Genomic DNA, 26100 nt, shown 5'->3' with positions numbered 1-26100 from the left:
GGAACACAACACTGTCCGCAGAGCTACTCTTAAAGGGGCAGTCGGACTGAGTTCTTCGCAACCTGAGTTCCAGCCCATCTCATTGTTTTCAGAGAAGAAGAAAAAAAAAACAGAAATATACACAGCAGATCAATTCATTCATGAATGATATGAGAACCCTGCAGGGACTTCTCTCACGCAGCAAGAAGCATTTCCTCTCGCACACACAGAACACACTTCAGACATCGCGATCTACAACAGTAACTTAGATGTAAATCAAGGAAAGCCGCAGTTATTTAGACTACAGCTGAGAGTGCTTCAAATTGTTATGACTGAATCCGGATTTTCAAACAAATTCCCAGACATCGTGATGGTGACTCTGTTTGTGTAGAATGGAGTAAATGCAAACAAAAATAGTTTGAATATTTTTCTGTAATGCGTTAATGCATTTTTGCTGACATCACGTTTGCTTTTGACTGGTTGGAATAACAAATCGACATGTTCAAATGTTTTAAACAGCAGCAAGATAATGAAGAATTAATAACAAAACCTGCTAAACCTGGATATGGTATTTTAATAGTAGTACTTTTAAACATTTATATGTTTTAATTATTATAAAACAGTATACAGAAAAACAATAGACGTGTATAAGCAATTAACTTTCTTAGGAAAAAAAGAAAAACGTTTATTATTAAAAAGGCAGGTCTGTAACATTATGTTTTCTTATTATATGTACATGATGCTGTCATGTTGCACACACTGAAATGCACAGGCTTGTGTTTTAAACAGTGTTTCAAGCGCGAAACGGTTGATTTACGGAGACATTTACAACTTCTGGGCATCCCTGTGTAATTAAAAAGTGAATGGGAGATTGGGCCGAGACAATCAGCATGCCGCAGAGTTTCTCACATCCTTTGAGAAAAGGAGGGAGACTGTGGAGAAGGGGGAGGAGGATGAGGAGGGTGGAAAGAACTTGAGTTGAGGAATTTGAATCGTGTTTGAAAGGGGGAGAGGGATAAGAAAGCCAGGGGAATGTCTGGAGTCGCAGGGAACCTGTAGGCAGGATAGAGACTTTGGACAACCGGCTGCAGGAAAGACTGGTTTAAAAATATGCTCTTGATCGCTAGAAATAGACTCTCGTTTGGACAGGAAAAGTTTAGAGCGTCGTTTGCTGTGCGCTTTTTCATGGTAGATGAAAGTTTTTGATGGAGACAGCCCTGCTCCGTTTGAAACCAACCAAAGCAACAGGATAAGGGAAACTCAAGAGTTTGTGGCAATTCAGAGACTTTTTTTTAACCGCATGTTTCATAAAACGGGGAACTGAAACGCTCGGATTCGCTTTGTTTGGGTCTTGATTTGTGGATACTCAACATTTTCAGCACCTGCCAAGTCAGAGAAATTTTTTCTTTTTCTTTAGAGCAAAACGTAACTTTGAATCTCTGAGCTGCTGCGATGCGGTAATGGAGTCTGGTGATGTTTCCAGGATGACTCTTCTCCTCATGAAGCTCTTTTTCCGAGGTCATTTGTTTTCGAGAGAAAATATGAATTTGTCTAAATGGTCGTTTGTGATTCTCACCGTCATGTTTTCGGTTTGGATACCAACATCTGCAGATTCGCTGACAGGTAAGGTTTAACTGAAACGGGGCGCTTTTTTATTTACCCAATATGCCTGTTAGTTGTGTGCAGGGGGAAACATCGTAAAGAGCAATTAGCACAGTCAGCTCTCTGCCTCGTTAACTCAATTTGTTTTTGGCTAACCACAGCTGCAGGGGCGTTCAACATCTGGCCAACATAAAAAAGTTATCAAAAGCAAGTAAAGGATTGATATTATTGTATACTATTATTATATTATAATACAATCAAAGTAAGTGAAGGGGAGTTTTACCTGACAGGTAACAACCAGTAACACTAACTGCTCAAGGGCAATGTTTCTGAAATCAGGTGATCAATGTTTATTCATGCTGGGAGTTCAAGCGAACAAGATTTGGAATTTGATAGATGTACTGAAACAAGTGAAAGGTGGGCATTTAATGTAAACATCTTGAGACATGGGTGAATCATAATCAGCAAAGAGAATGTTTGCTGAACGCCAAAGATGAAAGCTGAAAGCCAAATTTCTGCTTTCTTAAGAAAATAGTCTTTCTACACTATACAGAATCATTTCAAAAGTATGTTAATTATCTTTTAAAACAAACTTTACTGACTGTTTGGGAACTTTCAATTGCACCCAGTTGATGAAAACAGTATCCCTACATGGACGTCCACCTGTCAGCTTATGTGTTTTGACAATTGCGGTCACTCTGTCTCTTGGGCAGCTGCCCTAAGTATATGTATGACTAGCAGGCAGGGAGATTACGAGACACCGATGTGAAGAATGGAGAATTTTATTCGGATGTCTCAGTTCCTATTTGGATGTGAGGATCTGAAGGATGAGGAGGGGTTCAGGGGGCCAAATGCTTTGGTTTGTGAGTCAGAGCTTGTCTGACTCAGACTCCAATCCAATGATGGATGGGGTACGAGGGCAAGAGTAGAGAGTTTGGAGGGGAGGTGGCAAAATGTATAGTGATGAATGGCATGAAAAGGAGAAAGGGCAAAGGCGCGGCAGTGAATGGATTCCACGCTGTTAAAAATGCAGGAGGATAAAGCAGGGAGGGAGAGGAGGATAAATGCTTAAGACTGTGTCAGACATTTTTGGTATGTGCACAACCAATGACATTTAACATCTGAGCATTCTCACAGAGTGGAGAGTAGGAGTAGAGGCAGGGTGGAAAGAAAAGATCAGGGAAAAAGTGGGGGACCTGAAGGGAATTCGGGGAACAATAGGGAGGCGATGAAGTAGTTAGGCACCAATGAATCAGTGGAGACAGGCCACACACAAACAGAGACACACAGTTTGTCTGTAGCCTCCCCTCTCTGTCTGTCTGCAATCTTGTAAAATGTTTACAAGGTTATTATTATATGAATTCAGCAAAAAAAAGATACAGAGAGAGAAAATGAGGCTTTTTTGGTTCAATGCACTGGAGGGGGAGGAGGACAAAGCCAGGGTCATGTAGAATATTGAAAGAGCTCAGCCAAGCTTAAAAAATAAAGGGATGAATGACTTTTAATGCCAGAAAACACACAGAGACAAAGAGGTGGGGAAGCACACACTCTGTCAAGACATGTTATAGTTAAGAGTAAAATAAGTACTGCAAAAAGGTGCATTTTAAATCTGTTTTTGGTTGTTGAATTATGGCCATTTATGTGTTATAGTGAAATGGGTCTTTGGGGTCTTTGTAAAGGGTCAAAGGTTGAAAGGTGACCATGAAATAGACGAGGAGGGCGTGTTGACAAGCTTGAGAAAATCGTGCTTTTTCATTCTTGCTCTGAAAACCAAGTTTGCTCATCCTCAAATGATTTATGTTTTCTTTATCTACAAGGAGTTGCCTTGGCTTGGTTGGTTGAGTGGATGCTTTGCATTTTTATGTGATACTGCGAAAAAAAGAAAAGAATTCTTGTATCACAAATCTGTGCACATCTTATGTGCGCTTGCCAGTTTGATGGTTTAAAGAAAATCTGGGTTTTTAAGTTACGTATTCTAATTCATTATCATTGAAAGTTTCAGAAGGTAAAAAGAAAGAATGATCCTCCGTTTTCAACATTTTTCTGACATCAGACATCTATAGGCTGCAGGTCTGTGAATACTGTTATGAAGAAGCTGTGATTATAATTACGTTTAGTTTGTGTTGGGCTCTCAGTTCTCAGACATTGTTTAAGCAACATAGGCAACCTTCCTCTAACAAGAAGCCTTTGTCTCAGTATCAGTGCTGCCCTTCTCAGGTCAGCCTCACTATCAGTAGGAGCACGAGATAACCAGAGTCTTTCAAAAGCTCGGGTTATCATATCCTGGCAACTGCAAAAGTAAGTCTGTCACAAGCAATAAATATTTATCAGACAGAATCAAGTGAAGACTTTAGTGCTGGACATATTAGCTGATTGATTAATAGGACAACAGCAATTCTGTTTATGATTTAATGTTCCAGACATTTATTAAACCAAAATTTGCTACTTGCTGTGGATTGTGGAGATTTACTACTTTTCTGTGTTTTGTGTCACTGTGATTTAAATATCTTTGGGTTTTGAATTGTTGTTTGGACTATTTCACCTTAATCTATGGGAGTTTGTCTTGGGCATTTTCTTTATTTTTGTTTTATATTGGATAGATGACATGATTAATGTAGTTAATCTAATTATGTGAATTAAACTACTGAAAGGTGTCATGCGCATGCATGCAGAACAATCACAGTTGAGTCAGGACCACTTTAGCCCAAAAAAAGAGTGAACCTTTCATTTCTAGTAATGACTGTTTGTGGTAGAAAAATTATGTCCTATGAAAGAAACAGCAAGACAAACATGTACAGCTCAAAGCAAGCATCAACAAAGTGACAACATACGTCACATTAAGGTCAAGCAGAAGATGAAATGAAGGCACTGGGGGTCACGGTGGGTTGCAAAGCAGCTTGCAGGAGCAGGACATGGTGTTGCCTGTATGATATCTGCCTGAAGAATGCACAGAAGGGTACCATCTGAGCCAGCAGTAGGTTTTTTGGGCTGGACTGAGATCAGCTGTTATCAGTTGATGTAACAAGACTGCAGACAAAGCTAAACATTGTCTGAAGTAATGCTACGCTCAGTTTGTAGCTGCACAGATTCTATAGAAAAGAGAAGAGTGGGAAATCTTGTTCTTTAAAGATACGTTTTCAGTTGCAGTTGGACTGCAAAAAATTTGCATTTGAAAAATGCTAACCTCTTCTTCTGCTTCTTTCCTCTCTCAAAGATTTGGAGTTTGTAAAGAGTCCCACTACTGTCATCTCTTCACTGGGCAAACCTGTTACATTGCAGTGCAAATTGAATGGTAAAGGGAGTGAGGACGTGGAGTCCCCTGATGTGATCTGGCTGAAAGATGGTGTGCCACTGGAGCATGCAGAAAATAATCAGTACCAAGTTCTCACTGGCAGCAACAGTAGGACTATCATAAGCACACTGAGGTAGGATGCAGTTTTGGCTGCTAACATGTGGAAGTTTCTTTTCGTTTTAAGATTTAAGGATTATGTATTGTGAAGCAGTCACACCTGGTCTAAAAATGTGTTTATTTCCTGTTCTTCCACCCCGTCTTGTTTCTAGCTCAAACAGGGCTGTTGCTGGATTATGTCACCATGTTGACTTCCACTCTCAGTAGAGAACCAGAGAAATCAATTCTCAAAGAAATTATGCAATCCAAGGAAAATCACATTTGTCTAATCTGCTGTAACTTGAAATATTTTATTCAGGCTTGACTGAATGTTAAATTTAGAAAGAAAGTAAACATCAGCTCCCTGTATTACCAGTTTGCTTTGACATTTTTTGCTCTTTACAAAACCTTTGAAAATATTCCTCTTTATATACATAACAGAATTGAGAAAGTCCAGCTCCCTGACATGGGCTACTACAAATGTGCTGTTCGATCAGGAAGCAATGAGACCTTTTCTGATGAGGGTGGTATTCAGCTGGAAGGTGAGTTATTAAACAACCACAGCTACAGAAGTCTATAGATTTGGATTGTTTAAAGGAGTGGAGACCCTGACTCAGCTAAGTCTTTCTCAGGCCTTCCTCATTTTTCTTTGGAGCCCTACCACATGACTGTCGTGGCGAATGTCTCCTTCAGCCTTCACTGTGCAGCCCACGGGCCTCCTGAACCAGTCAGGGTCATCTGGCTACAGGATGGCCATCCTCTGAATGTTTTGACGGATCCAGTGGCCCTCTCACCCTCAACCCTCAACCTCACAGGTATCATGTTTTACTCAGTCAAGCACAACAGCCTAGTTAGTCCAGTTTAAACAAACAGATTTCTCAAATCCTCATTTTGCACTGACAGTGAAATGGACAGGAGAAAATAAAAACAATAACGAATGATCAAGTTAAAAAAAGTTTTTTAAAAAAACGAAAGAAAAAAATTCTCCCCAAACTTGACATGTTGGCAAGAGAAGTGGGTCCTCACATTTTAAAAACTGAGAAGATTAATTACTTAAATGATTAATGAGTTACAAATGCTAATTTCTGCAGGTAAAAAAAATAATATGCAAATTAAATATTAGACGAGTAAAAAGTCCTCCTTCAAGAAGTTGTGGTTCAGAGTTGAGTTTTTGAATCTAATCTATTTAGACTGGTTATAATGACCTTCTTCAAAAACTGTATAGCAACTATCTCCTGTGTTTGAAAGACTTTCAAATCCTCCTTTCATGGCCAAAACAATACTACCAAATAACCACCCTCCCCAGAGAGAGCCAGGCTGGCACATTGCCAGTGAATCCATTGAGGACATGCCTTGTGGTTTTGTGGGTAAAAAGGAGCAGCAAGCACAGAAAGGACAATTGGGAAATTGGGAGATGGAAAATTGATGTGCAGAGGACATAAGGAGATAAAAGAAAGAAGGAGATAAAGGAGGGGGATTCTGTTGCTGCTTGAATGCAAACTACAGATGCCTGCCAGCTAGCCTACCAGTGGTAGGCTGAAAAACAGAGGAGGCTGAGTCAGAAGGAAAAAGGGAGGAGTAAGGAGCGGTTGAAGTTCAGTTGAAGGCTCTGGTTTGACTCATCGGAGCAGGCTTCATGGTGTTGACTAGGACCCGATTGATGGTAACCTACACTCACAACTCTGGTATGGACAGCTGGCCTGGCAGACCACAGATCCAAACCAAGGCAAACACAAATAATCTTTCAAGGAGCCCATAAAGAAAAATGGAATGAAGAACATTCCAACCAGCAAGAAACCAAGAGCCATACATGTGTGGCTTCATGATTTGAGAAGTCCTCATAAACTGTTCTTCTTTTTCTTTTTTTATTGTGTCTTGGGCAAAAAAAATCTATTCATCAAAATAAATTTATGTTGCATATTTATGTTGCATAATGCATATACTATTATATATTGTACATATATTTATTAGTTTCAGATGTAGCCATTCTTGTATTTTGCTTGTTTACATTATTGTATTTTGCACAACTCTGTTGCTTGTGAAGCTCGCACACAAGAATTTCACTCAGATGTGCTGTACCAATGTACCTGCACATGTGATGTGACAATAAAAGTGATTTGATTTGATTTTGATTTGGTTTACTCCCCTGCTAAAGTCAACGCTTTCAACTTCATTATCAGTTTCATTTCTCCTTCAGTTCTAAACCATTTTGGTTATTCATGAACCATTAAAGTATTCACAATCCCAGTTCCTTTTAAGAAAGTTGAGAAATCTAACACTATTACTTTGTTCACAGAAAATGTTAGTCTAGCAAAAAAAAAAGTACCAAAGCCACGCACTGCCTTTCCCAGCTGACACTGTTGGTCAATACTGCACGGATCATGAGGTTCTTCCTAGTAACAGATAATGACATTTCCAGCTGTTAAAGGATGTTGTTTTGTGGTTTTCTGATGAGGAAGGAAGGAGACACGAGCAAGTGGCGCAATCTGGCTTGATGAGCAGTTCACTGTCGCACACAGCCAGTGGTCAGCTCACGCTCCCCTCCCTCCTTTTCCCCTCTCACAACCCCTCACTACAGCCAGCGAGGATCGTACCCCCTGTTCTTTTTCCGGCCACGGCACAATGGGGGCATGGTGCCGTCGGCGCAGGACAAACACACTGCATGATTCTGTCACTCTCAGCTTGTGGCTTATTGACAATGTTGGGGTGTTAGATAACAGTGATAAACTTGAATGTCACATGTTTCACTGTCTGTCTGTGTGTGTAGGCCTGTGTTTCATTACAAAATGCTCAATGTGTGAGCACGCTGTGAGTCACTTTGTCAGAGGACTCATTCTCTGCTGAATGTCAGTGTGTCATACTTGTTTTCCCCCTTCACGGGAGCCCCAGCTCCTCTTGAAGGCAGCAGCTCAGCATATTACACCTAGACTTCAGCTAGGCTGCACTCTTTGTTCTCCAGCCTACAAAGCAAAAAGCATTTGCAACTCCTGAAACTTTTGCTTTATCATGAAGCTGCAGTTTTGAAAAACCAAACCTCAAATTACGTCAAATAGCAGTTAAAACCAAAATGGGTTTTTTTGATGATCTTGTGGAAAATAATATTGGTTATAGTAGCCAATTGAGAAAAAAATTATTTAATCAAAACTACATCCAAGTCCTAAAAATATTATGATTTATACCAGAATAAGCACATTTTTGATGCCTTTCGACCTGAATATCAGCAAATCTCCACCTACGCTTTATATGGCTTTTTATTGGCTTGATCAAACTTAATATTATAGTAACTGATATTCTATCATTGAAATTCATACTACACTTTTTTTATCCTGCTCTTTCTTCCTCTCTTTTATTTGTGTTAGTACACAGCTTTGGTCAGCTCTCGTTGCTTAAACATGTGCAACAAGTAAACCTGAATTCTGCATGTATTTACTCACATTAAGATTCATTGTTCACAATGGAATAAAGTTAATTTCTTGAAATGTTTAGATAAGGTATAAACGTTTAACACTGTCTTGTCTTGCCAAAGCTGAAGCAGCTGCACATTTTTTCACTTTTTTACACCACAAATCAAAATGTAAAATCTGTAAGTCTTTCCTGGATTAACGACCATTACACTCTCAGGAAGAAGCACCCTACTACCTAATACTACTGACAAACAGAGGATGTTACTGAATGGGAACTTTTACCCTCGTGCTATTCTCACTCTAGTTATATTTTTCTCACATTGACATCACATGCAACTCAGCATACTGAAGTGTTTCCTCCTCACACCTGGATGTTTCATTTCTCTGTCCAGGCCTGAACAGGACCAGCACCTTCTCTTGTGAGGCCCAGAACCGTAAGGGTGTGGCCAGCTCCCGATCTGGTACCATCACTGGTAGGTGTCAGCCCATGAAAGCAGTGTCACTTCAGCCATTGCTAGTTTATCTGCATATAATTATGTTTACATCTTTAATTTTGGGGGTTGTTTTTGTTGTTTAGTTCTCCCCAACAAACCTCAGGATGTGAGAGCTGTAGAGATCACTCAGTCCGCACTTCATTTATCGTGGGAACCTGGTTTCGGAGGTACTTACCAGATAGTCAACTGTTCTGTTCAGGTGAGAAAAACTAGACGTAAATGTGGGAGATGTGAATAGCACAACTAGCTCAGAACCCTAGCTGGAATAACCACAGCAGCTGTTTGTTGTTTCTACCTGTTAACAATTGATCGTTGACTCCTCTGTTTGCTAATTCTCGAGCCTTTTGCTAGCCTAGTTTTAAAGAAAAGAGATTTTGCTTTTCTTTTCTTGCCATAACTCATCCTCTACCCCTCCCTGCTTTATTCATGTACCAGTGGGTCATGTTTCACTCTGGGAAAGTGGCCTCTTGGACTTATGTAGGGACGCTCCCTCCCTCTCTTTCTTTCTGTAAGTGTCTCTCTGCCACTATCATGCTTTGAGGCCGTTATAGCTCATAGCTGAGAGGAGGAAAATTTTCTCCTGGAGAAGGGAACACTGCAGCACCACCCCTAAACGTCTGGTTCTAATAAAGCTGCCCCTCATACCTCTTGATACTATTGCCCCCTCCCTTCCTCCATCTCTCTCTAACCCCTTTACCCTTGTAGGGGAAAAAGAAAAGGGGCCTACTTCAGGAGAATGGGGCAAAAAGCTGAATTTAACGGTTGTTTGTGTAGTGAAGAGAAACATGAAAAGGCAGTGGTTTAGAGAGGTGAAAGAAGGGAAGAAAGAAGGAAAGAAAGGCGTGGAGAAAGTTGTTAAAAGAAAACAGGAAAGTTCAGTGACAGCAGGTATTGTTGGTCTGAGCCATACAAGGGGGAATGCATGCTGGAGTGTGACTCAGGGCTGAGTTGTACTATTCGATTAAACACACTTGTTTTGCAGGCTGGACGGTGATTCATCGAGCTTTTACAAACCCACACACATTCATACAGTTCTCCTCATTCATGCAACTGAAGACATCCTCAGATGTCTAACTCATGCCATAAGGAAAAAGACTTAAGCTTCCTATAGCACATGACCTCTGACTGCTCATGGTGTTTTTTTTGCTAATTCTCTAGTTCAGAGCCTTTTGCTAGCCTAGTTTTAAATTAAAGAGATTTTGCTTTGCTTTTCTTGCCATAACTCATCCTCTACCCATTCCTGCTTTATATGGTAAAACAGTACACATCAGCACCTGCTACAAACATATGTTTGTGTGGCTGCTCATTTTTAGGCATATTATTTATAATGTTTTTAACTCCACCTGTGAACTCCACCCATCTCAAACAAGTTTGTTGATAATGAACAATGCTGCAGAACAATGGCCTAGACCAGCAACTTTAATGTGGTTATAAAACTGCTGCAAAGAAGCTTTTGTTTTCTAGTGTTCCTCTTTAAATGTGTTTACCATAAAGACTTTGCAGAGACAGCAGGTTTCTGCCTGTGATGTCTGGTTGGCGGGTTCTGCTTTTAGTCTACCTTGCTGAGTTTGGCTTTTGTTCAGAGCAGCAAAGGAACATTTTACAGCATTGTTAAAAATTAACACTTAATGACCCCACCACCAGCAGCAGCAACAAATAATAGCTTAAGAAACTGCAGAAAAGAATTCAGTTTTTTCCATTTTGTCTGCACAACCAATTCGCCTGTCTGTGAAGAAATTTAAATAAACAAGCAAAGCACAGAGATGCATACAGAAATTCCTTGATTTGTTAAAGAGATTGGCATGGCTCAAAGGGATTTTCTATTTTCTCCTTATATCGTTTTCAGTCATTGTTTGGACTCAAAAACAGCACATCATCTTCTTGTTTGCACGTAAACCAGTAAATCTGATTATTAGGAACCACTGTTTACAAAGTATACAAAGTATAATGTTTATCATCTTAATGTTCCAGGCCAAACATTCAGGAGAGTCCATCATAGCAGGCCCACATCAGCTGATCCATAATCAGACTGTGTCCATGCCACGATCCTCACACATCATCAAAGACCTGGAGCCTCACACCCTCTATGCTGTCAGAGTGGCCTGCCATAGCAGCCAAGGCCCATCTGATTGGTCTCCCTGGGTGGAGCTACGTACCAAAGAAGGAGGTTAGTTTTGCAGAGTTGTTTGTTTTCACCAAGGATGTCTTGTCCGGATGTGCGCATCTTTTTATGTCGCTGTGTGTGAGATTATTTCTTCATAAGTATTTCAAGGTCAAGGCTCTGTGAACTGTAACCAGACCAGGACAGAATCTACACAGTAACAAAAACACCACTGAGTTGCTTTTTATGGTGTTTTTGTTCTGTAGTAAGGGTCATTTTTCTATAAGTGCATTTCAAACAAATGCCAGCGGGATACTTTTACTGCTAAATGTGCAAGTATATGCTAACAGAATGATGTCCTCAGTCACACTGAACATGTGTTAGTGTTGTTTTCTCAGCTAAGCCTATTCAATGGGACTAAAACAGTAATAATAAAGATGATGGCTTCACAGGGCCTAGCTGTTCTGTTCCAGGATGACAAAGTAGATTAAAGCCCAAATCATAGTTCTGGAACTCTGACTTAAGCCTAATTCACTTATTAGGTCTGCATATCTGATACTATGTTATGTTTAAGATGTAGTTAATATACTCCAGCTGTGTTTCATTGCTGTCTTATGCTTTGGGCATGAGTCACTTTGACTGTTTTCTGTCTTGTCTAGAATTCAAGCTGGCAAAAGTTCAGTGTTTTAGCCCCACGACCCCTTTTTTCTGGATCTATTTTAAGGTGGATGTAATTCCCTGCAGAGTCTTTTGAATTATTTTCAACTTGGATCATTATAAGTCAAGGCTTATTCTGAAGTCTGATAACATGAAGTTAGGGAATTAGTTTACAGTGCACCATTAGTCATAATATTCCTTACTGTGCCCCTTTTCCTTAGTCTGTGTTTATGAAGGTTACCAGATGTGAGTGACTGTACCCTTGTGAACCCAGCTTTAAATATAAACTCTTGAAGTAGAAGGCTGACTGGCGCTGAGGGACAGAAAAGGCTGTGATGGAGAAAAGGAAGGTAGATGCTAAATTCTCCTGAAAGGCTTCAGTTAGGATTGCTGCACTCTGTCCAAACTCTAATGCTAGCCTGTGTTTGAGTTTAGACTGAGGTGGGATTTTCCATGCCAGCTCATGCTTTCTGTATCCCTGGATAAATAGGAATGGAGAGAGGAGACATGCCACAGGAGCAGTGATTGGGGGTTTCCATGAGGGAAGCTGCTTGTAATCTGTAAACACAGTATTTCTCATTTTCTCATAAATGGAAGACGCAAAAGGGAAGCAGTCCTTGAACAAGCAGAATTTTCAGTTCTTTTTTTGAGCTAAAGCAATCTTCATTTCATTTTACAGGGAAAAAAATGACAACATATGAAACATAACATTTAGCTTTTGAGAAAAATAGTTCAGGAGGCATTAAGGGTAAACTGAGTTAGAGAACAATAGAGAGAGTTTGGCTGTTTACAGCACACCAATATTTTCCACATTTTCCATGTGCTTCATTGCTGAAGTCTCTGACAAACTCCCACAAGGTTTTTCTCTTGAGCCTGAAGCCTTCTGTAGCTTTCTGCCTCCTTAAATCCTTCATAAATTGTGCATGTATGCTGAACTCTCTCTCCCTTTATGTCTCGTGTTCTTCATCTGGTTCCTCCAGATGAACTGGGCTTGCTTTTATTCATTTATCTTTCAGCCAGTGTTTTCTACGTCATCCAACAAACATTGCTGAGGATGTGATTTCCTGCACCCCCGAACAAGCTGAACAAGTTTTTCTGAATCCAGTTTTTCAGCTTGACTCCTTCATCTTTCATTCCACCCCCCCTTTTTTTAACCTCAGTTGACTTATGATTTTCCTTTCCAGAACACAGAGCGAGGCACTGTGGGAAAAAGGGAAAAAGTGGTGGTGGTGGTGAGAGTAGGGAAGGACTGGATGGGCAGAAAAAAAAATGGGAGAAGCGGGTGCTTTGAGAAAACACTCATCTAGCTATTTTCCCAGTCTACTTTTTTCCCAGGAGGACGAGGGGGTAGGGCTGGTCAGAGGGAGAGGAAGCGAGTCGACCCATGTCACCCCGCTAATCCTAACGCTGCGATGAGATGAGATTTTACATTTATTGCGTTTCTTTACATACCACAAGTCTATTTTATTTGTCTGAAAAGAACCCCAGAATAAAAAAAAAATCACAAACACACAGACAGAATAAACAAAGAATCAGTTATTAAGAAACTAAATGGCTGTTAATGGAGTCCTGATTCTCTGTACACACCTTGCATAACGTCAGTCTGTACCCCCAAAGAGATGTAATAAACAGTCACAGAACAGCCCGATTCACTGTCCCAATGGAAGTGAGTCATGATGACATACCCCAATGTGCACACGTGTCACGTTTAATCCTGCTTAATACTATTGCCAACAAAAATGCATTCTCAAGCATTAAATGACTCTTTTTCCCAGACAGACAGCAGTCGGTTGTGCTGTTAAATTGAAAGAAGGTGGATGGCCTTAAAAGTTAAGACATTTTTGATGACACTAACATTTGTGTTGCACATGTTTCCTGTGTAGAGCTTTCCTAGTTCTCATGCATGGGAACCAGTCAGTTTCTGGCTTAAGGATGACCTTTTTCCATACATATGTTCAACCACATAAAGGGCCTACAGCCTGTAAGAATGGAAAAAAGAATAAAGAATGAGGAAAGAGTCACATCCCTGCTTTCAAACAACTTTTCAAAATCTTCCAAATCTGATCATTTGACACTTTCTTCACCCCAACAGGATGTGAAACACTAAGTCTGCTGTGGATTCAAATCTGAACCTTTGCTGTAGTGAACTAATTGTGGCTCAAGAGTTTCTTTCTCAATCTCTTGCCAAGTCAGGGCTTGCTTTTCATTCTTTCAGAAGAATAAAAAACACGAGGCATTTTTGAAAAAGCACAAATAAACATCTCATTTCCTTTTTTGAAGTTTGCAAATCTAATTATTTTTGTCCAAGGGAAACTCTTTTTTTTTTTTTTTTTAATCTTACATTTTACATCAACATGTCTGTTCACTTGAACTCGCCACTCCATGAACAAAGAACGGCATTAAAACAGGGCGAGCAATGAAGGAGAAGAAAACTTGGAGAGAAGATGATGGAATTATGTTGGATAGAAGTCAGGGAAAGAGAGAAAATGAGAAGGAGAGTAAAAGAGTATGGGCAACAAAGAGGTGGAGAACGCAGAGAGAGAAAGTCCGACAGATGATTAAGCAAATGCGGAGCCGAACTGCTGGAACAAACTTGACTTAGAGTTTGCTTTTGTTGCCGCTGGCAGGAAGAATAAGGACCACATGTGGAAACAATCACCCGCCAAACGCTTCCTGATAACATCATCCATAGGGCTGGGCTGTGTTTCCCAAACGCACGGTGACTTAGCTCATGCGTGGGTGTGTGTGGGTGTCCAGCTTGTTTGTGTGACTTTGGGAGCATACCAAGAGTGAGAAGCAAACACAAAGTAAGCTTTAAACACTAACACAGGAAATAAGCCTTCACTTCTTCTTATTGAAAGTTTTCTTGGTTTTCTGTCCTAAACAGTGCATCAGTCACATATGCGCACACACACACACACTAGACACACAGTGCATAAATTCCTCACACTATTTCTAGCATGTTATTCAGCTAGATTTTCTCTCCAGTGGGTATTTTGGTAGCCAGATGCCTTTTTTCCCCTCTCTTCTCCCAAATGCCAAAAACAAAGCCAGATAAATATGAATAAAACAATAACAGGAATGGCCAACAGAAAAGGAACTGTGTGAAGTGAAGTAGACACAGGACTTTACTGAACCATAATGACAAAGAAAGACCCGAGCAGCTTCTGAACTTGACTAATCACCCCTGTCTGCGGTGCCCTCAGATGCCTTTTTGTCCTAATAAAGCCAAATTCTCCACATTCTTTGACATCTTCTCCCTCCAGCTGCTAGAGTTATCCACACCCTAGAGGCTCTAAGCTGTCAAAACAACACATGCCTGGCTAACTCCAGTCCGCCTGACACAGGCCACTTAGCACACAGTTAAAGTACTGATGGTACACTTACAATAATTATAAATAAAAATTGTTTTGATTGTTTCCATGAGTCATTACAAATTGTGTGAAAGACACAAGTTAAGTGGACGGGTGCTCCCAGATGCACTGATTAATTCCACCTACCAGTGGGCAAGGTAACACAGAGGGATAAACAGGAAAACTGAGCAATCCTAGTCTGCAGGAGGGAGAGAGAAAACTGAGATGCTTCAGAGCTTCGTTGTTGTTTTTCTTTTTCAGTGCCTGAAAATCCACCAGCTAATGTGACTGCTAAGTTAAATGGGACGGAGGTACTAGTAATGTGGGAGCAGCCATCAGGAAAACTAAATGGGCAGCTGCAGGGTTACATGGTGGAGTACAGCACACCTGCTACTCAGCAGGTGAGGAACACATTCACAGTCAACAAAGTTGCTAAATTTACAAATGCATGGAGAAAATGTCCATTTTTCTTAATAATGACAGACCGATTTTTTTCTTTCAGGTTGTCGTCAATACCGGATTGGGCACTGAGTTCGCAATCAATCTGTCTGTCCCCCTGTCCAATGTCTCTTTCCGAGTGTGTGCCTATACAGGGGCGGGTCAAGGACCCTGGGCACCCATTCAGACTCTGACACTCAACGTTCCTGGTGAGTAACAAAATCGTAATTCATTGCAACAGGTGTGATTAACGTATTATTCTTATAAAGCAATGATTTCGTTTGATGAAATTGTGGTTGCTAAAATATACTTGATATGATCTGTTTTAAAAAAGTCAAAATATTAACACGTGCTCTCTATTTTTTACACCAGCAGAAATGGGTGAATTTAGAGGTGAGCAATGACTGGATTTATGTACACATACAAACATTCTTCTGTCACCTCTCTGAGTAGCACACAATGACAGTGATAGTGGAAGTGAGCTCATGTTTCTTTCTCCATAACTGGACTACTTCTTCTTAGTCTGTTTCACTGTGTATTTTGAGAAAAAAGGGAACGAAGAGAAAAAAAAAGGGAAGATGATCTCACAGAGAAGGGAAAGGGGAAGAGGGGTATGGGGCTGAATGAGGAGAAGAATCATAAATATTTATAACTGGCAGGAGCAGTGAGAATCTCTGTTTGCTTTGTCTAACAGAGCTAGACAGACAGTTCAAACAACAAAATGGCAAATGAAAGGAGAAAAACAAGCAAGCAAAGTTGTGGAGGATGAGTATGAAAAGAAAGAGAAGTTGTAAACACTGGGTAGAGTTTGTGAGTGTTCAGCAGTAGATTGTGGCAGTGACTGGAGAGTAAATTTCAGTGTGGGAAATGGCACAGCAAAGTATTTCTAGAGTGAAGAAAATGACTATATTTTTAGGAAAAGAAGGACTTTTTGATTTAGCTTAAAGAGTCTGCTTTATCACTTTCTTCACTTGATTCATACCATTATTCCCAACAATTCAGCATGTATATTTTAGCATGCTTTTTGTCATCTAGCTAATATAACTTACACAAATCATGTCTTCTTTCTTCTTTGATAAAATAACTTAATAACTTACTGCTTTAAACTCCTAAATCCCCACTCCAAATTACAAGACCTACACTACTAAACGCTCATCTGTCTCCATCCACACCCTTTCCTTCAGGTCCATCATCGCCCCCAGCCTTTTCCTGGCACTGGTTTTATGTGGTGATGGCCATTACCGGTGCTGTGTCCATAGCTGTGTTCCTGGCTGTTTACGTGGCCAAGCTGCGGCGCAAGGAGACGCGCTTTGGGTGCGTAGGGTGTTACTGCTCCTTGTGGCTGGAAGGGAGGGACTCAGTGACTGTGCCAAACCAAAAAGTTTCAATTTTTTCTGGGTCTCAGCCCGCTTGCCTCACTTGCACACTTCTAAAGCATTTATATAAAGCAATAACATTTGTTTTGAAAGACTAAAAATAGCTTCGTGAAATGTAGCCCAAATCCATCTTTTCACTTTTGTTCACTGGTGTGACCTGACTTTGTGTTTTGCTCTCTCACAGAGAGGCGTTTGAACCCATGATGGAGAGTGGAGAGCTGGTGGTCAGGTACCGTGCTCGCCGCTCGTACAGCCGTAGGACTACAGAAGCAACATGTGAGTTCCTCTGTAGTCTGCCATGTTTGGCAGAAAGCTGATACTCTGTATTTGCATCCAGCTGTCCTTTTGGCAGAAATAGGTACTCTTTATTAACAGCATGCCCAAACATGCCCTTAAAGAAAGAGACATAACAGGAACCAGCAGTTCTGTGGAAGAAAAGCGTCACACAATTACAGCTCTATTCTCATTATTTCAAAGCAAGAAAAACATCTTTAGTTTGTTTTGGTTGATCAAAGCCAGAAATGCTCTGACAGGTAATTCATTTCCCACAGTAATAATAGCCCTGGAGAGTTCATTCAGCTGACATACACCATAGCAACAGTGAGCATTTTATATTACATAAGACAGTCTTTTAATAGGCCTATTAATTAGATGTGCAGGAAATGTAGTAATGAAGTTATGGCCTGTGCAATGAAGCATGAACATCAAAATTAAACTAGACTCTTCAGATAAGCAAATTAAAGTTAAATTTAATTTGATACTGGAGATGTTAAAAACAAGTTAAAATAACCGCTCCACATTTCCAAATTGGGAAAAGGCATGTGGTGTTGGGAAATAAAGTAACAGTGCCATTTAACTCAAACTGGTAGCATCATAGAAGCAGTAGTTTGTGTGCTTTCCCCAGCCAGCAGTCCCTGAGAGTCCTCGTGATTTGATATACCTGTCTTGCCATTGTAACCAGTACACACAGTATTTTAGTCCTCGTGGTCAAGTCTCAGCTTGCAATAGCTGCAAAGAGGCCAGGAGTAAGATAAAACTGCAGGGAAAAGAGAGAAAAAAACTATTCAGTGAGTAAAATAAGAGGGGCCAAGATACAGAGATGAAGAGATATTATAGACTCAGAGTGAATGAAGAAAGTTGCACTGGGTAAAAGGGAAAGGATCAGATTGGAGAGATTTAGACAGAATTAAAGCTGTGGACACTGACCGGTAATTTCAGCCAGTTCTCAGAGTGGAGTCAAACCCCGAAGCTCTAGATGTTAGAAGCCTTGGCTAATAGCTGGTCACGCCAGCATGTGTTGGAACATGCCTGAAGACCGAGTAGATTGTTGTCCAATGCATGACAGATTGATGGTGTAGCAGCAGCTGGAGGGGATCTCTGAGCATGTTGTAGCCTTGTCACATCCTGGCCCAGATGTGAAAACAGAGCTAAAATGTGTAGCGCAGTCAGCTTACCACTATTGCTCAATGACAGCCAGCTGTGGAGTGAGTATTTAAACCAGCCTAATCCTCTGACCTCGTGTCCCTCAACCCAACCTGGTCTCTGCAGGATCACATAGACTTATAGAAAAGGGTAATAAACAAAACTGGGGTCACATATTCCCAACAGAGCTTTTTAAAGAATATTGCACTTTTTTGCATTGTAATTGAAGCATTTTTACTTTCAGTATGTTATATTATTTATTAGGTCCTGGTAACATTTTGATTCACTTTTAATGGTTTTGTTTTGTCTTTTAGACATAAAACTATGTTAGACTTGCAACAAACACATGTACCTGAAAAAGTGCATAAAAAAGATAATGTACTATCTGAATGCAACTTCAAATAATGTTACTAACAAACTGATTAAAATTGGAAAGACTAATGCTCATTTTGGGGGAGTTTTACAAGTAAACACTTTGTTTTTGGCTTAGTGTCATGCATTGCGGTTTTGGGAAAGCTAGCGAGGCTGTTTGGCAAACTCAGGCTGTTATTCTCTCATTTCTGTGTTGTTAATTAAATTGCTTCAGGCAGCTAAGCAGCATTAAAATTCTTTTTCTCCCCTTTCTTCAGTGAACAGCTTGGGCATCAGCGACGAGCTGAAGCAGAAGCTCCAAGATGTGATGGTGGACAGACATAAATTAACCCTGGGAAAGACCTTGGGAGAAGGTAGTGCTCGATGTTTTGTTGTTTTTTTAATATACATATATTTAATCACAGGCTTTGTTAACACTTCTTTATCAAAATTGGTACATGTTCATAGACTTGTCTGCCATAGCACCAATGCAGGTTTCTACTTATCTCCTGTCAGACAAATATGTTATATATTTGTATAGTAAAGCGGTTTGCTGTTTAATAGCTGTATAAACTGTTTACAGTTGAGAAATGAATGAGTGGCAATTTTCAATTGCTTTTTAAACTACGTTTTTCTGTCTTCAGGGGAGTTTGGCTCTGTGATGGAAGGGCTGCTGACTCAAGAAGAGTTTGTTCTCAAAGTCGCTGTCAAGACTATGAAAAGTGAGTAGACAGTAAAAGTACTCAGCAATCTCTACAATGAATCCCTTCATCTCTGGAACACAGGGCATTTGATAAGCAGCCTCTTAGGTCAAAAATTTACAAGTGTTCAGGGCAAAAATCTCAGTTTTCATCAGAAAACGGACAAAGTCAGCTTTTAGAAAATATTGGCAGAAGAGAAAGTTTTACCCCATATAATTTTTTTTAGATATTTTTTTTCAAAACTAAATTATGGAGGGACTCTAGTTGAAAAATTTAAACAACTTCAGTGGTTAAAAATGCTGACATGTATAAATTCACAGTTAAATAAATCCAGGGAGTCAAAAGGCCTTCTCAAATAGTTTATTTCTTATTCTTGCAAACTGTCAACCTTTTGGTTTTAGTGCCATGCATTACCTACTGAGTAACACATGGGTGATGTGGCTTCACCTCTGTACCTTCTTCTCCCCAGTTGCTATATGCACACGCTCAGAGATGGAAGATTTTCTCCGAGAGGCTGCCTGCATGAAAGAGTTCGACCACCCCAATGTCATGAGGCTCCTTGGTGAGTTGGCATTTTTGCTGCTTGGCATGTCAAAAGTTGGCAATTTTGAATTGCAAAAGGTTGTGTTTTTTCTAATTTACACTTAATGATACATAGCCATTTAGGTTTTGAAATTTCTGTCTGCATCCAACTGAAAACGCTGGAGGCATTTGTTGCTCAATGCAGCTGATTTTTTTAGGACGATCCAGAAAACTCACAGAGAAATGTTAGCGATATACTGTGTATTCTGTGTAAGAGCCAAAGAAAACAAATCCTTTGTGTTGTAGTTATTGTGTGTTGTTTCTTCATAGATGTAGACACTTATTTAAATACACAGTCAAGACTTTGGGGATTAAAAGTAAAATGACGTTAATTTCTGAATAGACAGAACAGGCATGAAGTCTCTGTGCATACTAAGCTCTTTTTGTGTTTTGTTTTTTTTAATAGGTGTGTGTCTACAGACTGTGGAGAGTGAAGGATATCCCTCCCCTGTGGTCATTCTGCCGTATATGAAACATGGAGATCTGCACAGTTATCTGCTATACTCAAGGCTGGGAGACTGTCCTGTGGTTAGTCTGATTACAGCAAACAAATGCACAAAATCAGCAACAGACATGCACACTCACAGTCACCTATGCATATGCACACATACAGTCCCACACAGTTTAACAGCTTAATAAGTTCACATGTCTGTCAGCTAAATGGGTTCCAAAGTTCAACAGAGATTCAAAGATCTCTTAAACAAGTCTCCACCCATACTTTTTCCGGCAACACGTAGAGTCAGAGATTATGGAAACACAAGTCTTTATTTGAAGTGTTACGTATTAATACTTATTTTGGTTTTGGTTTTTTAAACTGACTTACGCAGTAAGTCCCTGAAGAGCGAAGTTGGGTAACACAAGCCTAATCAAAACAAGATCCATACACAGTATTGAAACACCCATGCACAGTTTCCAAGAACACAGTGGAGCTGAACTCTATTGTTTCCACATGAGGAGTATCTGGAGCAAAGGAGTGCTCCATTCAGACTTGAAACACGATGGGCTCTGGTGCCCTCTATTGCACAGAAAGTACACATCAGCTTTGTTAGACAAAGAACAAAAACAAAACTTATTTCTCTCTGTATTATCCTGCAGTACCTCCCATCTCAAATGCTGGTTAAGTTCATGACCGATATTGCCAGGGGAATGGAATACCTCAGCAACAAGAACTTCATCCACAGAGACCTCGCTGCCCGCAACTGCATGTAAGCACAATCTCTGCTTCTGCATTTTGCTCTTTCACTTCCTGTGGGTGTTCTCGTTTGCTCTTTCTCTTTCCTTTTTTTTATCCAACATACAATGGTTGGAGAAGATCTCGGTAAAGAAGTAAAGCAAGAACTACAGACTTTGCTTAATATTAAACATGACTATTAGATGTCAGTTTTAGGCATTAGTCTCTTTTTTGCTAGAATAAAAGACTAATGATGCAAGCAAGCCTTGCCATCCACACTTTTAAGCTTAAATTTCAAAACTTATATTCTAACTACTGATTTTACCTACTGTTCTGATTTTATCTACTGTTTTTTTTAATCAATTTAAATAATGCATTTTATTGTTTTTGTTTTTTAATGTCTCGGTAAAGCACTTTGAATCACCTTGTTGTTGAATTGTGCTATATAAATAAACTTGCCTTGCCAGTTTATGAGTGGTACAAAACAAATGTTTTGGATGTTAAACCTAAATAAGACTGTCGATATGTAGATACTGTTCAATATATATAGGACCAACACAAGTGTAATAACTCTAGCTCGTGTCTAAATGCCCTTTCGCAGGCTGAATGAGAATATGAATGTATGTGTGGCTGACTTTGGCCTCTCCAAGAAGATCTACAATGGAGACTACTACAGACAGGGCAGGATCTCCAAGATGCCTGTAAAATGGATCGCCATTGAAAGCTTAGCTGACCGCGTCTACACCACAAAGAGTGATGTGGTAAGTTCATCTTCTGTGTGTTTGTTACTGTGTGCCCTACAATACAGAGCAAAGGCTTTCAGTATTAGAGAGGCTTGGGAACAAAAATACCCCTTCTCAAACAGTTAACAATGTGTTTTGGGAATTAAAGCTGTATAGTCAAATTTTTTTAGAAGACCTGAAGTACTCAGAAACAAGTACTTTATACATTGCTTAAGCATACCAGCTGGTCATGAAGACAAAATTATTTACCAAAATATCAGTAAATGTCAGTATAAATATGCATAAATATGTCCTGACCAACATCTGTGAGTGATATCAACTTTAGCAGCTGGTAAGCTAATGACATATACAGTATTTTTAAGGGCCTAAGTGTCCATGCACATGTGCAGTTGTGTTTATACAGTGCAGCACTTAAAATGATCTGCATTCTTTAGTGCTTGTTCATAAAGCAGGATGTCCAAAAATCCAAGACAAACATGACTGTGATATTTTTCCATAGCCAGTGTTTGACCAGTGTAGACTCATGTTTCACTAATGTGTGACAAGGTGTGTAAAGTCTACAGGAATTCATGCTAAACCCTTCCTCGCCCTCTCTCTCTTTATTTCCCTGTACGCCTCTCCATCTTTCTCTTGCTCCCTCTTAGTGGTCATTTGGAGTCACCATGTGGGAAATCGCCACTCGGGGTCAGACGCCATACCCTGGGGTCGAAAATAGTGAGATTTATGATTATTTGAGACAAGGAAACCGTCTCAAGCAGCCTCCAGACTGTCTGGACAGCATGTGAGTATCCTTGATAAAAAACACTTTGCTGATAATGAAATCTTTTCCCTTTTCATTTCACTAGCTGGGCCCACGTCCTCATTTTAGGTTTGACATCGTTTTAGTAGGTAAAAGTGAATGTTTTGACATGAATTGAGCTGTGGTTTGGGGAAGGCCTCGAAGGGGCCTGGCAGATCCCCATGCACTACATAGAAATGAAGAAGTTAAAGAATTGAGAACAAGGAGGGAGGGAGGGTGGGGCACGTGAACGAGAATGAACAGCTTACAGAACTGGGGGAACCTATATAGATGACAACCGGAAGGAGCGTGTTTGGAGGCGTGGTCCCGCTCCAGAAATTCCGATACATAATCTCCAATAGAAGTACCCTGTTTCCATAACTCAACCAAGGCTACACGCTTAAAGACTTCTCCAGTCTTTCTGCTTTTACAGCAGTCACACTGACATTATACATAATTGCACAGAAAACTGAAGTGAGGAAAAAAGAGGATTTTAAACACGGAATGTATTAAAATATAAACCAAAATTTAACATGAGCCAAACGGACCTTTTAAGATCAAGTGGGAAATATAGAGCTTATTATTAGAAATTATCCGATATTTAAAAGTATTGTCCAGGAAAATAAATTACATAGAAATGCAGAACTGCTTATTTCTATAAAAACATTTGGTCACCATGGGATATTAAATGTCACTGTTCACTGTTATCATGCTAACAGTACATTCTCCACTAACATTCTTTTGTCTCCTCCAGCTATTCCCTGATGTTCTCCTGCTGGCTGCTGAGCCCAAAAGATCGTCCATCATTCGAGTCACTGCGCTGTGAGCTCGAAAAAGCCCTTGAGGATCTGCCAGACCCACAAGATCCAGATGAGATTCTATACGTGAACATGGACGAGTCCTCCATGGAGCTCGGAGCCGTTGGTGGTCGTGACCCCACTGGACGCTCATCCCCTCTCTGCTTGAAAGGCCTGGAGTCTGTGACCACAGTGGAGGTCCACCACCCCAACCGTTATGTCCTCTGTCCACAGCACGAAACCAACCGAACCCTTTCTGACTCCATGGAGAGCCTGGACATGCCAGTATCATCCTCCACAGCCACATTGCCTCTACAGTCATCATGCCACTCCACTCCCAATCGCACTCCAACTGTTGAGCTGCTCGAGGACAGGAATGGATCCAAGAAAATGCCCTGGCAGTGACAGACTCACTGCCTAAAAATGACAAGACTGGTCACTGCCAAAGTGTGCTATCCCAGTTCAAGTACAAAGAACATAATCCAGCCCGTCGCTGATTCCTTCTAACAGCAAGAAGAAACCTTATGTGGCTCTCTATATATAGTTTGCACAGACGTACTCATAAACAAGCAGCCAAATTCATTCCAAGGACGTGAAGGACTGATATTTTATTTTCAACCCCTTTCTTATAAGATGACGGGTTGAAAAAACGCCTTATAAGCCAACCTTGTCTTATGAAGTTTTATTACACTATCCAGAGCCAAGTGAGTGTAAAATTACATTTGCTGTAGCAGCTGGGTACACCCTTACCAATAAGAGGGTGAAGAGGTGTACATTACATGTTACAATGCCACACACACTGCAGCAGAATCAGTGAAATGAATTCCCTTTTGCTTTAGCCGTAACACACCATTTCTGTTTAACTACCTGAATGCAAAAGAGTAATTAAGCTAAAAAAAACAAAATAAATAAACCTCTTGGTAAAACAGCTCAGACACTGCCAGACTAAACCCAAAAGCTTGAACTTTACAGTGAGTCAGCACTTGTATGGAGGACCTGTCACACCCAAGGAAACATTTTTTGAAGCAGAAAGTCCACTCATTCTTGGAACAAAGAACCAGCAGAGCCTGTTTTACACAAGGTGAATTATCTGATCAGAAAACTTGTTGTTTTTAAGGTTATGTTAATACCTACAGTAAGAAAGTTTATGAAGAGGTTCAGAATGCCTTGCTTGATTGCCTTAACTGGACCCTATTTTTCATTATCTTACAAATTGTCAAAAGTGTCAAAATATGAACTTCATGGAGGAGGTTGTGCATGATGCTCAACCTCCACCATGGAGTGCAACCAACAGTTGCACAGTGTTGGCTGCACTCCATCTAAGGATTTATTCCCAATATACATCTTTAAAAAAAATAAAAAATAAATTGCAAATAAAAGTAAAGGTACTTCATTAAAAAACATAGTAATAATACAGGATTTGCATCGGAGCCCGGTGTGCCGCTGTAACAAAGTCTTGTATCTTCCCCAGGGTTTTTACTGTTGGTTGTGCATCAAGTACACTGAGCGATTCATAGTGTGAACAAAGCAAGTCTTTCCTCACTGACAGTTGTTACATGTGCATGTCCTGATTCACGTATGTATATATCTTTGCTATAACTCAGGAATCTGAGGATTTTCTAGAGGGACAGACGTACTAGTCAAATCAGGAGGACAGAGATGATTCAAGGTACAGGTGGATGGATGTAGGAAACGAATCCATTATCCATGACAATTGATGGGATAAACTCTTTACCTTTACTTTTTTATGTCAAGCACAGTGTTATTACACTTTTTTTTAAATGCTGATTTTTGTATTTCTACAACTTGCACTAATGTTTTTGTATCTGTGTGTGTTTATAATGTGTGTATCCTTTTTGTTTGGGGTTTTTTGTTGTATTTCAGTTATTTCCTATTCTTAGTAGCAGAAAACAAACCTGAGAGAACATGACACATTTGCAGTATTTTCTGTTGATGGGAAGAGTCTGGGAGACTGGAAAACATCACTAACCTCGTCATGTGACATCATCCTGCCACTTGTTTGGCGCTGTACATAGCAGAATCCAAGAGAAAGACACAGCAGTATGCACTTATTTTTTATGTATTTGCATTAGTTTATAATTTTGTCATTGGAATGGCCTTGACAATAATCTGGCACACATTTCAGGATGAGAAAAAATGTCAGTGAGGCGCTGTGTTTCTTAGTTGTATACATCAAAGGTACTTGTATATAAAATAGTATGTTATACTAGTAGCATTATGGAAATTTCTTGTTAAAAGTGTACATTTCTTGTAATAGCTTTGGTACTGTAGACTCAGTGGGAGTACCACATTGTTTCTGAACCACAAACAGTGGTGCTGAGGCTGAGGTACTGGTTTAAATTTCCATGTTCAGATGCTATACCACTTTGTATGCACATATGTCTCCTGTTTTATATCTGTGTCTTTGGAGTATTTTGGTCCAAAAATGAGCTTCCAACTGTATTCCAGCAAAAACTGAAACTCCATCTTACATTCAAAGCCTTAAATTTCATGATTTTACCAAGTGCCTTCACAGAGCCAGTATTTTGCATTACAGTGCACGTGTGTGTCGACTGCGATTTTTCCTGTTGTGTTTTTTTGAATTGGGAGAAAATTGTACTATAACTGCCTTATATTGACACTGTAATGAATTGTAAACAAATTTTTATACAGTATATACACTATTTTGCATAAGAAATAAATCAGTTAATTCATGAATGATTCATGATTTATTAATTCAGTTAACTGGTATAAACGATACAG

The 26100-nt window shown here is 40.0% G+C and overlaps 1 protein-coding gene across 2 annotated transcripts; it reads left to right on the top strand.

Moving 5' to 3' along the window:
* Nucleotides 1–968: 968 nt before the first annotated feature.
* On the top strand, nucleotides 969–26049 carry axl (AXL receptor tyrosine kinase). 2 transcript variants are annotated; one of them, XM_086262266.1, is made up of 20 exons: nucleotides 969–1602; nucleotides 4796–5006; nucleotides 5411–5511; nucleotides 5602–5784; nucleotides 8766–8846; nucleotides 8951–9066; nucleotides 10839–11034; nucleotides 15240–15379; nucleotides 15481–15625; nucleotides 15792–15809; nucleotides 16601–16730; nucleotides 16977–17068; nucleotides 18844–18939; nucleotides 19210–19287; nucleotides 19736–19828; nucleotides 20255–20376; nucleotides 20944–21053; nucleotides 21621–21780; nucleotides 22407–22543; nucleotides 23295–26049. In XM_086262266.1, exons 1-20 carry the CDS (start codon nucleotides 1440–1442, stop codon nucleotides 23740–23742), a joined length of 2820 nt encoding a protein of 939 aa, XP_086118392.1. In that variant the 5' UTR covers nucleotides 969–1439; the 3' UTR covers nucleotides 23743–26049. The 2 variants fall into 2 exon arrangements, with proteins under 2 accessions (XP_086118392.1, XP_086118391.1); XM_086262265.1 differs by having other exon boundaries at nucleotides 970–1602; nucleotides 15789–15809.
* Nucleotides 26050–26100: the final 51 nt, after the last annotated feature.

Source organism: Aulonocara sp. 'chitande type north' Nkhata Bay, linkage group LG14 (genome assembly GCF_057382095.1).
Source record: "Aulonocara sp. 'chitande type north' Nkhata Bay isolate Kocher_YH1m ecotype deep benthic linkage group LG14, A_spYH_male_GT1.1, whole genome shotgun sequence".
Classification (NCBI taxonomy): domain Eukaryota; kingdom Metazoa; phylum Chordata; class Actinopteri; order Cichliformes; family Cichlidae; genus Aulonocara; species Aulonocara sp. 'chitande type north' Nkhata Bay.
Note: the sequence above shows the minus strand (reverse complement) of the source record. Positions and strands in the feature narration are given on the sequence as shown.